Raw genomic sequence first — 17,217 nt, 5'->3', positions numbered from 1 at the left:
CAGAGAGGGTTGTTGTAAGAACCAAATGAGTTAACAGTGTTTGGCATACAGTAAAGTATTACATGCACGTTTGTTGGAGGGAGAGTGACAGAACAGGCGACATTTAGAAGTCAGTGAGAACAGGACAGTTTTAAAAATGAAGTTTGATTGGAAATGTGAGAAACTAAAGATCGCTTTCAAAGCAGTATAGTAATAGTACTTTTAGAAAAAAGTTATTAGTGAAAAATATAAAAGTAAAGGCTTTAGATTGTTTAGTGAAGTGTTTCAGACTTTAAAAACCCCATGCTCCTTTAAATCTCAAGCACTTTAATTCTATTTGACATGTAAGGTAAATAGTCCAATCTAAAAAAAAAAAAAAAAAAGTAAAAAAAAGCAATGGCATAAAGCTTTGTTTTATTTTCACACCATCTCCTCCTTTGAGAACCCATGTTTAACTGGTAGAATAAATAAATTTGTGTAAACTTCTCCCAAGTTTATAGTTTCATTTAAGTTTTCACAAGTCATTTTAAAACATCTTAGGAAAATGTAGGTAAAAGTATTGAAAATATCACTTGATTTAAATGAGGCAGATGCCTGTAGTAAAAATATGAATATGTGCCTAAAATATAAATTAATTGGGAAAAAATAGTTATATTACATTGACAGCTTGTTGCCATTTCCTCATGTCATAATATTTATGAAAGTAAGCTCACGGTGGGACAAATTTCTGCCTTCCTAAGTTTTCCATTAAAATGCGGTTTTATTCTGAAAACCCATAATTCTATACTTGCTCCATTGCACATTGCTAGCTTAATATATTTTTAGGAGAAAAAAAAAGACCGTCTTTTTGGATACGTGGCATTGTTCACAGGTCTTTGATTTCCTATTAGACTGTCACTAATGACAGTTTATCGATAAGGCAATATTAGGACTTTTGATTCATAATAAGTCCTTAAAATAATTTCCTTGTAATCCCTTAAAAAGAATCCCAAAGGCATTTCAGTGTTTGAATTCTAACAAAAACTCATTTGTAAAAAGGGGATTTTATGTAAAATATTTTAAGAGAATGTTTAGCATTAAAAGGGTATGAAGTTTCAGTTAATGAAAGATGAATGAGTTCTGGAGATCAGCTGTGCAGCAGTGATGATAAATACTGTACCGTATTGTATGCTTGAAGTTTGCTGAGAGTATAGATGTTAGGTTAAATTTTGACACACACGGTGGTAAATACGTAGAGGTGATTGAGAAGTTATTTAGCTTGATTGTGGTGATCTTTTCACAATGTATACATACATCAAAACATCAAGTTGTACACCTTAAATATATATACAGTTTTTGTAAGTCAGAGATAATAACGTTAAAAAAATAGAACATGAACTAATCTGGTTGCTCTGATAATGTCAGAACATATTTGAGAGATTTTTTTCTGCCAAAATTAAGTAGAGCGAACATTTTTTCCTTTTTTCAAATTGTGAGAGATTTCCAATGTACCGAAAAGAACAGAGACTAAGTAGGGAACACTCACCTAAGTCATCTTCTAGCTTCAATAAATTTTAACAATTATACACGTGAGGCTTTTTTTTTTCCTGAGGCTTTTTCTTTTAAGAAAACACGTGTGATAGAAGTCCCTTGTGTACTCCTTTCTTATCCCGTTTTCTTAACTATAGATCCCCATAGATCTCCACCACTGTGATAAATTTAGCATTTATATTTTCTATGCATGTTTTTGCACTGTTACTACATAGGCATTTATTCATAGCTTAGAAATAGTGCTATTTTGCATATTTTCAAAGTCTGTATAAATTGCGCCACTTATAAAAGTTTCATTTATGTAAATTATAATTTTCCACTGTATTTTTGAGAATAGTTTTTGAGATGATGTTATGTTGATTTGTGTAGCTTTAGTTCATTTTTAAAAAAAATTGTTTTTAACATTTATTTTTGAGAGACAAAGAGGCAGAGCATGAGCGGGGAAGGTGCAGAGAGAGAGGGACACACAGAATCCGCAACAGGCTCTGAGCTGTCAGCACAGAGCCCAACTCTGGGTTCCAACTCAAGAACGATGAGATCATGACCTGAGGCCAAAGTCAGATGCTTAACGACTGAGTCACCCAGGTGCCCCAAGTTCATTATTTTTTAAATTTTACTTTTACTTTTATTTTTTATTTATACTGCTATGTAGTATACCTTTGTGTAAATAGATGCTTTATCTAGTCTTTGATAAATAACTTTGGGTGTTTCTAATTTGTTGTCATTACAGTGCTGTAGTGAACATTGTGTGTGTATATGTGTGTTATGCACATATACTAGAGTTTTTAAAGGTGGTTTTCAAAGTGTGTTCTGGGACCCCTTGAAGAATCATTCCCCTCCCAATTCTAGACCTTTTCAGGGAGTCTGTGGGGTGAAAACTATAATAATAATAGTGTTCTTTGCTTTTTACCCCCCCCCCCATTCTGTCGTAAGTGTATAGTAGAGTTTTTCAAAGGGTACATGATGTATGATATAAAACATCTGAAGGTAGAAGCTGATATGAGAACCTAATTGTCCTCTGTTAGATTTGCAAAAATGTAAAACAGAGTCATTCTTTTTACTGAATTTTGTTTTGTTTTGGAAAATAGTTATTTTCCATAAAAATACGTTATTTATAATAACATGTAATTGTTTTGTTGTTGGTAGTTTTAAATATTTTTTAAATTTATCAATTTTAATTTCTAATACAACAATTATCAGTGGATATAACCTATTAAAGCAAATAATTTTTAAGAGTGGAAAGAGGTTTTGAGACCAAAAGGTTTGAGGACTGCTGCTGTAGGTAGATACTTAAGTGTGGAAAGGCTGGTTGTACGGGGTGCACAGCTTTAACCACACCTCAGACTGTTGTGTTTACACCACTTTATTTTTCAGTAGAGGGGAAGAGTTCCTGGTCCTCCACATTCAAGGTAACATATGTTATCAGATTTGAACAAGCTTTGCCAGCAGGATGGATGTTAAAATCTCATTGTGAATTAAATTTGCTTTTTCCTGATTACTAGTAACACTGGGCATCTTTTTATTATGTTCATGGACTATGTTTGTAGTTTCTCTTCTGTGGAAAATTTTTTTATTCTGTGCTATTTTTCTCATCCTGCTAATTGTATTTTTCTTCCTGATTTATAGGAAGATTTCTTTCCTTCTTCCTTCTTTTCCTTCCATTTTTCCTCTTCCTCTTCTCCCTCCTCCTCCTCCCCATCCTCCTCCTCCTCCTCCTCCCCGTCCTCATCCTCCTCTTTCTCCTCATTCTGGTTACTAATCCTTTGTTGGGTAACATGCATTAGAAAAATCTCACAGTCTTGAGCCTGTCTTTTCATGTTGTTTATGGTAATTTTGGTTGAGCACTTTCTTGATTTTAAGCTTCTTAATTCCTAAATTTTAAGTTGAGTTTCATACCTAAGGATTTAATACAGTGATAATTTATTTCTCTGTATGGTTTGGGATGGGAATTTCATTGCATTTTTTAAAATACACATCATAGGGGCACCTAGCTGGCTTGGTCAAAGCGACATGTGGCTCTTAATCTTGGGGTTGTGGGTTCAAGCCCCATATTGGGTGTAGACATTACCTAAAAATAAAATAAAATTTAAAAAAATGCATCATTTATTGACTTTTTTCCCCACTGATTTTTGAATATCAATTTTCTATATATGTGTGAATGGGGGCTCATGGGTGGCTCAGTAGGTTAAGCATCTGACTTCGGCTTAGGTCATGATCTCATGGGTCGTGAGTTCAAGTTCCACATCAGGTGAATTCGAGCTCCACTTTGGGTGAGCTTGAGCCCCGCATAGTGTGAGCATAAGCCCCGCATCTGGTGAACACCCTTGCTTTGGGTAAGCATGACCCCTGCTTCGGGTGAGCCCCACTTCTCTCCCTCTCCCTCTCCCTCCCCCTTCCCCTTGTGGGATTCTCTCTCTCTCTCTCTCTCTCTCTCTCTCTGCCCCTCACTCACTTGCACCCTCTCTCTCTCTCTTAAAAAAATAATAAATAAAAGAAACATATAAACGTGAATGTACTTAACATCTTTATTCTTTTCTGATGGTTTTTCTATTTGTTCATCAATATCTCTGAGTTAATATGACTTTCCATGGTCTTGATGTATGGTAAGTAACTCCCACCTTATCTTTCTTCAGAATTGTTTATTCATAGGTTTTTATTATTCCATATATCTTTTAGGAGAAGCTTTTTAAATTTTGTGAAAAACTTCATTTGGGAGTTTTATTGGAATTGTACTTGATTTATAAAAAATTTTGGAGAGAAAAGACATTTTAATGATATTGAGTCTTACTCTACACGAACATGATACATCTCCATTTATCCAGTTTTCTCCAAAAAGGATTTTCCTATCTCTTCTTAGTTTTATTTCTAAGTAACTTATCACTTTTGTTCTTATAACTAGGATTTTTTGTCTAGTACATATTCTGTCATTACTGAAAATATAGAAAAGGAACTGTAAAACTCAATAATGAGAAGCCCCTAATCAAACCGAGTTAAAAGACTTGGCCAGTTTAATAAAGAAGACATCGGGATGGCCATTAAGCACATAGGATAGTGCTTGGGATTTTTAGTTATTAAGGATATGAAAGTTAAAACCACAACACAACGCTGGGGCGCCTGCGTGGCTAGGCATCCAACTCTTGGTTTCAGCTCAGGTCATGATCTTGCAGTTTGTGGGTTTGAGCTCCATGTTGGCTCTGTCCTGGCTGCACTGAGCCTGCTTGAGATTCTCTCTCCCTTTTTCTCTCCCTCTCCCTCTCTCTCTCTCTGCTCCTGCCCATGTGCTCACATTCGCACACACTCTCAAAATAAATAAACATTAAAAGCCACAATACACAGAAGAATGGCTACATTGGTAAAGATGTGGAGTAACTAGAAGAACTCTCTTATTTTGCCTGTGAGAATGTAAAATGGTACACCTAGGAAAAATGTGGGGTTTTATAAAGTTAAACATTTCCCACCTATAACCCAGCAATCCACACTAGGCATTTACTCAAGAGAAATAAACACATATGTTCACGAAAAGGATTGTATATAAATATTTATAGACACTATTCAGAATAACCCAAACTGGAAACAACCCAAATGCCCATCAACAAGAGAATGGGTAAACAAATTATGATGTATTTATACAGTGGAATACCATCAACAATAAAAAAAGAACAAACTATTGACCCTTTCAACAGCTAGAATGACTCTCAGGTTTTTAGGTTTTTTTGTTTTGTTGTGTGTGTTTTTGTTTTTTTGTTTTGTTTTGTTTTTAGAGAGACTGTGTGTGCAAGCAGGGGAGAGGGAGAGAGAGAATCTCAAGCAGGCTCCACCCATGCTTAGCGTGAGCCTACCACAGGGCTCCATCTCACAACAGAGAGATCATGACCTGAGCCCAAATCAAGAGTCAGCCGCTAGGGGCGCCTGGGTGGCTCAGTCGGTTAAGCGTCCGATTTTAGCTTGGGTCATGATCTCACAGTTCGTGAGTTCGAGCCCCGTGTTGGGCTCTGTGCTGACAGCTCAGAGCCTGGAGCCTGTTTTGGATTCTGTGTTTCCCTCTCTCTCTGCTCCTCCCCCGCTCATGCTCTGTCTCTCTCTCTCCTTCAATAATAATTACAAAACATTAAAAAAATTTAAAAAAAAAGTCAGCCGCTTAACTGACTGAGCCACCCAGGCGCCCCCTGAACCTCACGTTTATATGAAACAGATGAAATTCAAAGCCAGGCAAAGCTAAACTGTGGTGATAGAAATTCTAATAGTAGCTCCCTATGGGGTAGTGAGGATTGACTGTGTAAAGGGGCTCATGGTGCCTGGAAATGTTTATCTTTTTTTTTTTTTTTAAGATTTTACTTTTAAGTACTCTCTACACCCAGTGTGTGGCTCAAACTTACAGTTCCGAGTTAAAGAATTGCACATTATCGACTGAACCAGCTAGGCGAAATGTTTGTATCTTGATTGGAGTGTTGGGTGCATACATATATACATTTGTCAAAATTCATCAAATTGTGCATTTCCCTGTATGTCAGTTTCATCTTGATTTTTTTTTAATTGGAAACATGGATGCTCTTGAAGTCGTTTTCCACATTTTAATTAAAAAGTGCCAGTGTTTTCTACACTGATTATCTTGTGAATTTTTTCGTTATTTCTGTCGGACACTAACATCTGGGTTACGTTTTCATAATTATGAGGCATAAATGGGATTGCTTTTTGCTCCTTGTACAAAAAGCTAAAGGTTAGTTAAGCTCTATTGTTTTTAAGTCTATTTTGTGTTTTCAGCCAATCCTGTATTTTAACTTACAGGTTTCACAATTTTTTTTTTCAGTTTATTTTTTTATTTTTGAGAAACAGAGAGCAGAGGAGGGGCAGAGAAAGAGGAAGACTAGAGAATCCCAAGCAGGCTCAGCACTGTCAGCACAGAGCCCAATGTGGGGCTTGAACTCATGAACTGTGAGATGATATCCTGAGCCAAAATGAAGAGTCAGACACCTAACCAACTGAGCCACCCAGGCGCCCCCAGGTTTTACACGTTTAATACTTGTATGAATAGCACTTAAATTTGTCCATATAATGGTTAGGTGTCAGGAAGTCCACCTGTTATGTTAACTTCCATTGGCACTATTCATTTGGTATTTGTTGAACCTAATTTATTTCCAACGGTGTTTTAGACATTGGGGATACAGTAGTGAAGCAGACACACAAGGAAGGACCCTCTGCTCACAGAGCTTGCAGACTACTGGGGGAGGAAGCTGACAATAAACACAATACACTCGATGCCTTGAGATAGCACTTTGAGCGCTGGGAGGAGCTCTAGAAAGGAACTGGAGGGGCTGCTTTCCACTGGGTGTTCACCGAGAGGCTTCGGTGGTGACCTCCAAGCCAAATACAGGAATAGCAGGGCCATGTTCACTCTGTGAAGTCATGGGGGAGGGTTTGAATGTAGCTTTTTGTACCTTTATTATTAGACAGCCTTGATCATAATCCCTGATTATTTTCTCAGTTTGTCTTCATTGTATTTTTCTTAATTACCCCTTTCTGAGTCTGGTTTTTGTGTGTGTGTGTGTGTGTGTGACTTTATGGTTGTGTGACACTTTGAACTCTTGTAGCTTTGGGTTTTTCCTGGTAACTAGTCTGGATTGTTCACTTTTTTAAAAAAATTTTTTAAAAAGTTTATTTATTTTTAGAGAGAGAGCAAGAGAGAGAAAGAGCATGCATGAGCAAGGGAGGAGCAGAGAGAGAGAGGGAGAGAGAGAATCCCAAGCAGGCTCTGCACTCTCAGTGAAGAGCCCGACACAAGGCTCACACTCATGAACTGTGAGATCATGACCTGAGCTGAAACCAAGAGCTGGGTGCTTAACCAACTAAGCTACCCTGGTGCCCCTAGATTGTTCACTCTTACAACAGACCATTAGTCTCCACAAAGATCCCCTTTGCATGTATTTAATCAAGTACGTTTAGAAGAGACAGTTTCAGTACACACAGAAGTGGAGATTAAATTTATGTAGTTTTGACAATGGCCTTTCCCTATATCTTCTCTTCTGAGCCCACATTTTAGAATCCTAAAGGTGTTTGGGAACCTTTCTCTCGGCATTGTCAGTGCCTCAGTTCTGTGTGTAAATTTATGAGCTTAGCAGCCTTAGGACTCTCCTAAGGTTATTTTCTGCTCCTAAGAGGACATTTTGGGTAAAGTTGTCATGAATTAAAAAGTTGAGAATCAAGTTCATTCATAAGCAAAAGTAAGTAGGAGTGGTTTCTTTTCCTGGTGTAATAGTTATAGTTTATCATCTTGGTGTTTAAAAATATCAGTTATATTTTGAGGAGTTTGGTGTATGAATAGAAAGAACAAAAATGTACATCTTTTTAGTGGTCCTTCAAGCTGGCACTTTCTAAAAGCTCAAGTGTCTGTCTTTCATCCTCCTCTGCCCTGCCTCCAGCCAAGCTCCATATGTCCAGGTGAGTTGGACACCTGATCTCACATTGTGTAATCAGAAAGGAAGAAGAAAATTGGTTCCCCAAATGCCTGCCCCTCCAACAGTTCCCATCATGTCTGATCACAAGTACTTGGAGGGCACATGGCTCATAATCTGTGTCTCCTGGAGACCCAAGACTGGGAAGCTTTGGAGAGTACCCTCCAAGTGTACCCAGGAGCCCCTTTAAAGGCCTAATCCCAGTGGGTTCGTGGGCACCGGTGTGCTTGGAAACCCAACTCAGAGGCTCACAGGACAGCAGCAAGTAAGAGTATCTCTGAGGATTTGCAAATGTGACCAGGGGCTCATCTCATCATCCTTTGACAAAATATGGAAAATAAGTGGTCCTTCTCAGTGTCAGGAATTAAACATGTGTAAGAAAGTTTGAAATTGTGTCTGTTAGGTTAATTCGCAAAATATTCAGGTTTTGTTGTTTATTTGCTTTTTTGCTGTCAGTCTTTCTTAAAAAAGTTAATTCTTGCTCGGTTCAAGGGTAAGGCTGACTTCACTTTTAATTTTTGAAACACAAGCATAAGATAAATTAATTCATTTTGAGCTAAGTGTTTACTGTGTCAAAAATAATTAGCTAACATGGTCTCAATTTACATAATTTCCAGAATCTTTTATTTAGACAGTTAACAGATTCAGAAAGTGTGTATTGCTAGAAAAGGCAGCTAATAGGAGAATAGGGATGCTAATTACTTAGTTGATTCCGAGACTACTCTGTACATCTCATTTCAGGGTATATGAACACTTTTCTGCAAAAGCTCCATTTTGCTAATGTGGCTCCAATATAGACAGTATGATTTTGTGTGTGTGTGTGTGTGTGTGTGTGTGTATTTAATGACCATAGACACAACTCAGGGCTCTTTCTTCTTCTTCCTCTTTTTTTTAATGTTTATTTTCGTGTGAGAGAGAGAGAACATGAGGTGCCCGAGTTGGGGAGGGGCAGAGAGAAAGGGAGACACAGAATCCGAAGCAGGCTCCAGGCTCTGTGCTGTCATCACAGAGCCCGACACGGGGCTTGAACCCACAAACTGTGAAATCATGACCTGAGCGGAAGTCGGATGTTTAACCTACTGAGCCACCCAGGTGCCCCAACAATAAATTATTTAAATTGCTACAATGTGTTCCATTACATTGTTTGAACCCATCACCATTAGTGAACCACCCAGGCGCCCCAGAGCTCTTATTTCTTTAACTTGGCGCCTCCTTCACAGTCGTATGCTCAGAGATGTAAACTATGCACTTCTGTCAATCTGGCTTTCATTTTTTGAAGACCAAACTCATTGGATCATACTTAAAAACTTAAAGAATTTAAGTTTATTTAAAAATCTTCTGTGGAATTTACCTGAATTTTTTGGTTGGGTAGCTGCTTGGCATGGTGTAAATCCTTCAGTCATTTTATTTGAAAATACGACTGGACTTGGTCAAGCTCTTCAGGGACAGGGGCTTTTGTGTGTCCAGTGCCCTGCATCCACATTCCCTAAAGCAGTAAAATGAGTGGGACAAGGAGACTTGTTCTGTTTACTTCGCAGAGTTTATTGATTCCTGCCCTGTGGGTGTTTACTTAGCGCCTTTTGTCTCAAAGCTTTGGCTTTGACCAAGGGCCTTGAAGAGGTGAGGAGATAAGCAGCTGCTGCTGGCACCAGTTGAGCTTGAGTCACAGGTGTGGGAAGCTGTTTTCACTGCCAGGAATAGAGAGACTCATTCAGGTTACCTCAAATAATAGAGCAATTTTCTTGTAAGGACACTCTGAGATTAAAGAAGGCTCGAATCAGTTATACTTCTGGGTCTCCTGAGAGCAGAGGAATTAAGACTAATCCAGTGGAATATAGTCTGGGAATGGAGGAGATCACTGGTTAGACAAGCTTGTAGATACAGGAACATAGGACTCTTCAGTATTCCACTGGAATGGCAGTTGGGAGAAAGTCAAACCTATATGAATATTGCCATATTTTTCTTTGAGCATTCACTAAGATCATAGAGAATATCCCTTAGAAGTGTTAGGAGTTGGTGATGCGTGGGTAGCTCAGTTGTTTGAGTGTCTGACTCTTGATTTTGGCTCAGGTCATTATCCTGCAGTCATGGGATCGAGCCCTGTGTCGGACTGTGTGCTGAGCCTGTTTGGGATTCTCTCTCTATGGGATTCTCCCCCATTCACATGCACTTGCTCTCTCTCAAAAAAAAAAAAAATGCTAGGAGTTTTGTAAATCATATTTGCTTGCTTTTTCAGACAGATGATACATTTCCTATTTTTTTCCTTTTGTATTCTTCTAGTCTACAGTATTGTGTGTGTGTGTGTGTGTGTGTAAGTAAATGCACACAGAGCATCCACAGAATAGGAAAATCTGAAGATGGAAACCAGGAGTCTGGGAAAACTTAATTTGACTTGTCATATTTGGAAACATCATCTGTTAACCTTTTCTTTTGTGAGTTTATACTGCTGTCTACTTACTATGTTTCGAAAAATGGTAATATTAAAATTGGTCATAGTAACTCACAGTAAATAAACATCAGTTTCTTATATTTGAATAGGAATTTAGAATTTACAGGCATTTTCAAAGATGTTTTCTTTTTTTAAGTTCTTTGTTTTAGTTTTTTTAATTCTTTTCTGAAGTTCTTAAAAATTTTTTTTAGTGTTTATTCATTTTTGAGAGACAGAGACAGAGTGCGAGTGGGGAAGGGGCAGACAGAGAGGGAGACACAGAATTTGAAGCAGGCTCCAGGCCCTGAGCTGTCAGCACAGTGCCCAATATGGGGCTTGAACCCACAAACCATGAGATCATGGCCTGAACCGAAGTCGGGCGCTTATCCGACTGAGCCACGCAGGCACCCCTCTGAAGTTCTTTTAAAATTCTTTCTTAAAACCCCCTGTGAAAGGAAGCCGGCAGGTCTTATTTTTCATATTTTAGAAGTTGAGAATTGAAGTCAAAGTTACACTATCCATCCCAGGTGTCACGGAAGGTGTTGGGGCGTGGCCCCAGTTAGGGCAGGCCTCCTGACATCCAGTTGGTTACCCTGCCCTTGTGTGGCAGCCCTCGTTGAAAGAGTTAACCGGATATTGGCAGTGTCCTTCCTCACCTCCCTCCTACTCCCCTTCTCTGTACCTAGTTCCTGAGAGAGAACACAGGCACACTGGGCCCAGATGTACATTGCTTTCTTCACAGCAAGACTCCCATCCTGAATCACAACCTTCTTCCTCATTTTGGTAGCTAGACTAAAAAATCTAGAGAGATTGTGGAGATTACTATTAGTTTTTTTTTCTTAATGTTTATTTTTGAGAGAGCACTCATGAGTGGGGAAGGGGCAGAGAAAGAGGGGGACAGAGGATCCAGAGTCTGATGTGGAGCTTGAACTCACAAACCACAAGATCATGACCTGAGCTCCTGAAGTTGGATGCTCAACCCACGGAGCTACCCAGGCGCCCTGAGGTTGCGATCAGTTGGCCAAAACTGTGCAAGAAACACTTGTGCTTCGTCCCTGCAAACGGGTATGGAAGGATATGGATATAAGGGATTGAGTTCTTGGTAATTGTTGTCAGAACCCAGTGTTTACCTTGACTACTACATATCACTTGCCTGGTGCTCTCATCTCCTTAATTGCCCCGATACCATGTCCCATTCACTATTGGGAGGTAGAAATGATAGTCATATAACTTGTCTACTCACAGTTTAAAAATTGATACAATTTCTAGCAAAAATATAAAGGAGAAATAAAGGAAAGTAATCCATAGTAAGTAAAGTGTATACCAGCAGGTGTGGACTTCAGTATGTATGTGGTCATTTAGTACTGGTGACTCAGATACCTGAAGTGGCATTGCTGCAATGACATGATTTTTTTTTAATGTTTATTTCTTTATCTTGAGAGAGAGAGTGTGTGTGAGCAGGGGAGAGAGAGAGAGAGAGAGAGAGAGAGAGAGAGAGAGAGAGAGAGAAAGAATCCCAAGCAGGCTCCATGCAGTCCGAGTAGAGCCCGATGCAGGGCTGAATCTCACAAACCGTGAGTTCATGACCTGAGCCAAAATCAAGAGTCTGATGATGCTTAACAGACTGAGCTACCCAGGCATCCCAATGACATGATTTTTTGAAATGATGAATGTCTATTAGTAAAATTCCAAAAAAAAAAACCAAAATGCAAACAAATCCTACAAAATCTTTTTGATTTATGGGGGAGTTGTGGCAAATGTAATGTATATTAAAACTGTGTAAAATAATGGTGTTTATATATAAACATTGGAATGATCGAGGTTCTGATGGTTATAAGTTGACTTTTTTTGCCAATCTGAATATCCAGTGGGATACTTGAAAGCAGTGCAGGACAGAGTGGTGAGATTCAGGACAGTTGTTGGTTCTGCATTGTCCACCAGATGCCAAGGACGTCCTCTGAATTACTTTGACAATTGGAAAAAAAATGCCTCCACAAAATTAGAATACACTTTCTAGATGGTGATGGCACTTGTGTTGCAAATCTCTGCCTTAAACACTTCAGAAAGATGTAGAAACCTAAGGGATCCCAAGAGAACAAAGACTTCCCAACATTTCAGATCAGAAACTACTAGTGCTGTGATTTCATTGTCTCAAGAGCCTGGAGAGAGCAAGAGGGGAATGTCTACTCTATTTTTGCTGCAAGGCTGAGATAGGTTTTTTTGCCTTCCTCATGTCTTTGTTTGCCTGCACTATCTCTTCTCAGCATTCCTGGGGTGGAAATGTTTTGCACTCTCTCTGTTCTCTGTCCTTGGAGTTTGCCGGGGAGGCTTTCGAAATCTAGACTAGGTTCTGAAGGTGATGTGAAAAAGGGGTTTGAAAGTGTCTAAGAAAACTTTTTCCTTTATGTGGTAAATATACATAACATTCAGTTTACCCGATGAAAGGTTTTTTAATAGAAGTAATTTGTCACTTTGCAAATATATGGTTAAATTATTGTGGTATATACATAATGGTAACTTTATCTCCCTTGATCAGCTGGAAAGATAGAATTTTCTGTAAACTGTAGTATTTTAATCATAGGGCTTGTGAATTGTTTCACAGAATTAATCCTGGGGCGCCTGGGTGTCTCAGTCAGTTAAGCGCCCGACTTCAGCTCAGGTTATGATCTCATGGTTTGTGGGTTCAAGACCTGTGTCGGGCTCTGTGCTGACAGCTCAGAGCCTGGAGCCTGTTTCCAATTCTGTATCTCCCTGTCTCTCTCTCTGTCCCTTCCCTGCTCATGCTCAGTCTCTCCCTCTCAAAAATAAATAAACATAAAAAATTTAAACTTTGAAAAAAAAATTAATCCTTAGTAACAGTGGGAATCCACATGGAAGGAAATATTTACCTATTATTGTGTGATTTCAGGAGTTAGCAGTTTTGCTTTCTCTTTTCTCTGAGGCAGCATTTTGCTGCTAGATGTGCCTCGGTTCACATTCTCCAGCTCTGCCACGGAGTGGCTTTGTGATCTAAAGCAAATGAGTATCTCTGAGCTTTACTGTAAAAATGTCCTCATCAGTAATATGGCCACGCTGATATTTAATACAGTTGTTGCAAGGGTTCCTGTAAAACATTTGACACAGTTTTGTTCTAGTACAAGTTCTTACGCATCCACATTTTTCATGGAGTGTAACCACGGTGCAGATAAAATTTTTGTCTTTTTAATGAATTTTTTTTGAGTTTATTTATTTATTTTGAGAGAGAGCACGAGTGAGTGGGGGAGGGGCAGAGAGAGAGAGAATGGGTGCTGCAGCCCGGAGAGATCATGACCTGAGCTGAAACCAAGGGTCGGACTCTTAACTGACTGAGCCCCTCTGGGTACCCCTTTCTTTGTCTTCTTTTTTAACCTGACCTATTTCCATAGTGTAAACAATTTTTATAATTACTGTTTTGAAGTATTAAAAAGTATTATAGCATATAATGACATTTGCCACGAAATATACTGTGGACATGATGTCCTTTCTGTGTATAATATGAACCTCAACCTTACCTGCTTATCTCAAGAAATAAAGTTCTTGAAAACCTCACTTCTTGACATAACTGTTAGCAAAAGCAGGAGGAAACAACAGGCCTGAGTTGAGTCTGGGCAGCGGGCCCATCGTAGGCTTCCCAGGTGAGAGATGCACGTCCACAGACCACCCTTTAGTATGCCGTTTTGGAGGCCTTGACCTCCGGGCTGCACAGAAATGATCAGAACTATAAATATTAAATCTGAGAATACCAAAGATATACTGTGCTTCACTTCATAATGATTTCAGTGTAAATAAGCATTTTTCATTTTGTCTTCTCTTTTTTTTTTTTCATTGTGAAAGTGATGCTGCTACATAGAAGTCTCCTGTCGACCAAGAAAGAATCCACTGAAGGTTTAAGCAGACAGATATTTATTTGGGCTAATTAGAATTGCAATTCAGGAAGCACAGATTCAGGGAGAAACCCGAATCCTAGGTTGTTGCTGGATCCAAGGAGGTCAAAGGACAGGGTAGAGTTATCAGTCAGAGGGCCAAGGGTATAGTTCTCTCAGGTCCTCTGTGCAGCACAGGGATTGAAACTAAATTACCTGGGATTGGTTGGGTTAATATGCAGATAAGGGGTTGAGCTTGTTCAACTGCATTGGCTCCTTTTGAAGTGCAGAGTGAGGTGAATTCTGGTGTCCCGATGAGGAGGAAGTTCACGCCCAGCTGAGGGCTTGCAGCTGGCTGAAAGGGTTTTTTTCCTTAAAGGTCATGGTTTTTCTGATGAGGTTGTGCATAGATTCCTCCTCCTCTGTGGCCCCCCAACTCTGTTTTAAAAAGAGACTCTGTTGGCTAGGCTTGTTTCCTGTATTTTGAAATCTCCTTTTATAAGACATATTGATTTTTCTTTCCCTAGTAGTATTTCTGTTAGATAAATCTCTAAAAGTGGAGACACACACAAACCCTGCATGGTCCTTGATGTGATTGCCAAGTTGTTTCCAAAGATATTATGTAGATTTACATAGAGATCCCTAGTCAAGTAGTTTCAGCCATCCAAAACTTGGGATTTTTTAAAATTTAAAGTGTTTTGTGGGAGACTAATTTAACAGGTGAAATTTTAATTTTAATTTCTTGGCTACTATTGAATTTAAACATTTAATTTTCATATATTTGTGACACTTCCTTTTGCATTATTTATTCTTATTTTTCCTGTATTAACTTATGTAATAATACGTATAATAATATGTAATCATATTGTTTTGTTTTTTTCTTTTAGCTCCGGTAATAAACCGATTCACAAGGCGCGCGTCAGGTAAGCCAGCCTGTATTGTGATTTTACTTATTAATGGTGACATTTCTTAACTAATAATAGTGGTATTGGACAAGAAGGTATGGTGAGAATAATTACTGTGGAGTAATGATTTATTTGTCGGTCATTTTCCCTGAAAACAAAACCATGTGATGTAATCAAGAACTAGGAAATAATTGGAAATGTCCTCTCAGTGTTTAAACTTATAATCAGACGGTGCATTGGAGCTAATGCACCTTTTTTTTTTTTTTTAAAGGAAATCCCAGTCTCTTTATTATTGAAAACCATCAACTGGTTGTTGGAAGTAGGAGACTAAGTGAAACCTCATACCTGCCCAAGAGCTTTCTTCTGAGCCCCACCATACAAAGGAACGTCTCAAACCTATGCCTTTTCCTCCCAAACTCCAAAAATTATGGGGATTATTCAAAACTATCTCCAATGAGTAAATTCAGTGGTTAAAGGTTTCTCCTGGGGACCAGTGACAAAGTTAGCCTTATTAATGAAGGCCACAGACCAAGCCAGAAATGCCTAAAGAAGTAAGGATCCTTGAGGGAAAAATCCTAGTGCAGACTCCATACCTAGGCCTTTTCTGTTAGGTTTAATATAATCTAGGCAGACTGTGCAGGTCCACTAAGAGGAAGGATGAAAACACTGCCCGATGGAGACATGTGAGTGGTGGACAGCAGCTGATACTCTGACCCAAGCTTGGAAGGCAAGCATTTCCTCCTCCCATCATCAGAGATCTCTCCCTCCTTCCAGTGAAAGTTGGCCACAGCAGTGGAGGCCTTCCCTGAGGGTTCCTGTCAATTCCCTGAAAGCCTCCTTAAAATCAGAAGCAGCACCCTGCCTAACTGAGGCAGAGCCAAAGGGAAAACATAAATAAAAGGCCCAGGCCTCAGGCAGGGCCTGTGGTTAAGGAAGGGGCAGGACCTCAAAGGTGAGGAAGCACTGACAAGGCAGGGATTCTATTTGTCCTTCTTGCTTTCCTGTCTGGTGCTTCCGTGTTGGTTGGGGCCACAGGCTGCTCCTCAGGGATGTGATCTCCAGCCTTTGATAGCTTCTTGGCCCTTTGATACAGCTCATTCAAGTTGAATTCTTGGATCACATTCTCCTCAGAAGGTGCAAGAGACAGCTCATCCTTTTTTGTCAATCTGTGGCCGCTGCATGACCTCCTTGCTACCTTGGAACAGGATCAGAGTAGGGAGCTGCTTGGCAAGGGGCGACATGCTCACTTTGTACCGTGTACTAACATCAGTGTAGCGTCCAACGTCCACCTTCCCCAAATTTAGCCCTGTACAGTTATACTTGAGGGAGAGGTAAGCATAGATAGGAGCAAACGACTGGCAGTCATTAGACCAATTGGCAAAGAACTCCACAATCTAGGTGACCCTCCTTTTCCACTCCAGCTCTTCATCAATGGTTTTGTCATTGAAGTACTTGATATACTCAGGGCCCATATCCGGCTGGGGTGGAGGGTGGGGGGGCCTTGCACGTCATCAGGAACACTATGCGAAGTGTGATGTAAAGCAGGCCCATACGAAAATCCAGACGGAAGAAAAGAATTGCATTGGCCACTTTACTAAACATGAAGTTGTTGCCTGTATGTTGCTCCACAGTGATAGATCTGTGGTTCTTCATCATCCTGGTGGCACTGAGGAACATCAGGATCTCTCCTTCTTTCCAGTCAAAGTCACACAGGTTGCCGTCTTCTCATTGCGTGGGGAGACCCCCAATGCACCTTTTTAAATGGAGACCCTCACCCCAGTTTTATTCCTGCTCTTGATCAGTTATTGTCTACGTGGTTAGCTGATGTCCCAGCCACAGTTCAGAAGCAGTGATTTAGAAGATGGGTAAAGGACACCCTAGAAACAGTGGTGGATGAGAGTTTTTAAGAAGGGACAGGATAACTCTGAAAATACGGGTGGGAGAACTTGTCATCCTGAGGCCACTTGGAATAGGAGCTAATTGCTTTACATTTGTTAATGCCCCTGAGGCTCTTGCTGTCTTAGAGATATCTTAGGAACCGAATG

The 17,217-nt window shown here is 39.6% G+C and overlaps 1 protein-coding gene and 1 pseudogene across 1 annotated transcript in view; one reads left to right on the top strand and one right to left on the bottom strand.

Moving 5' to 3' along the window:
• PRKAR2B (protein kinase cAMP-dependent type II regulatory subunit beta) overlaps positions 1-17,217 on the top strand; it is a 100,516-nt gene that overhangs the window by 11,554 nt on the left and 71,745 nt on the right. The window contains exon 2 of the mRNA XM_042915236.1: positions 15,155-15,190. Coding sequence (XP_042771170.1) covers positions 15,155-15,190 — 36 coding nt within the window. The remainder of the gene's footprint in view (positions 1-15,154; positions 15,191-17,217) is intronic.
• LOC122206246 lies at positions 15,746-17,141 on the bottom strand (annotated as a pseudogene).

This window comes from Panthera leo, chromosome A2 (assembly GCF_018350215.1).
Source record: "Panthera leo isolate Ple1 chromosome A2, P.leo_Ple1_pat1.1, whole genome shotgun sequence".
NCBI classification, from domain to species: domain Eukaryota; kingdom Metazoa; phylum Chordata; class Mammalia; order Carnivora; family Felidae; genus Panthera; species Panthera leo.
Note: the sequence above shows the minus strand (reverse complement) of the source record. Positions and strands in the feature narration are given on the sequence as shown.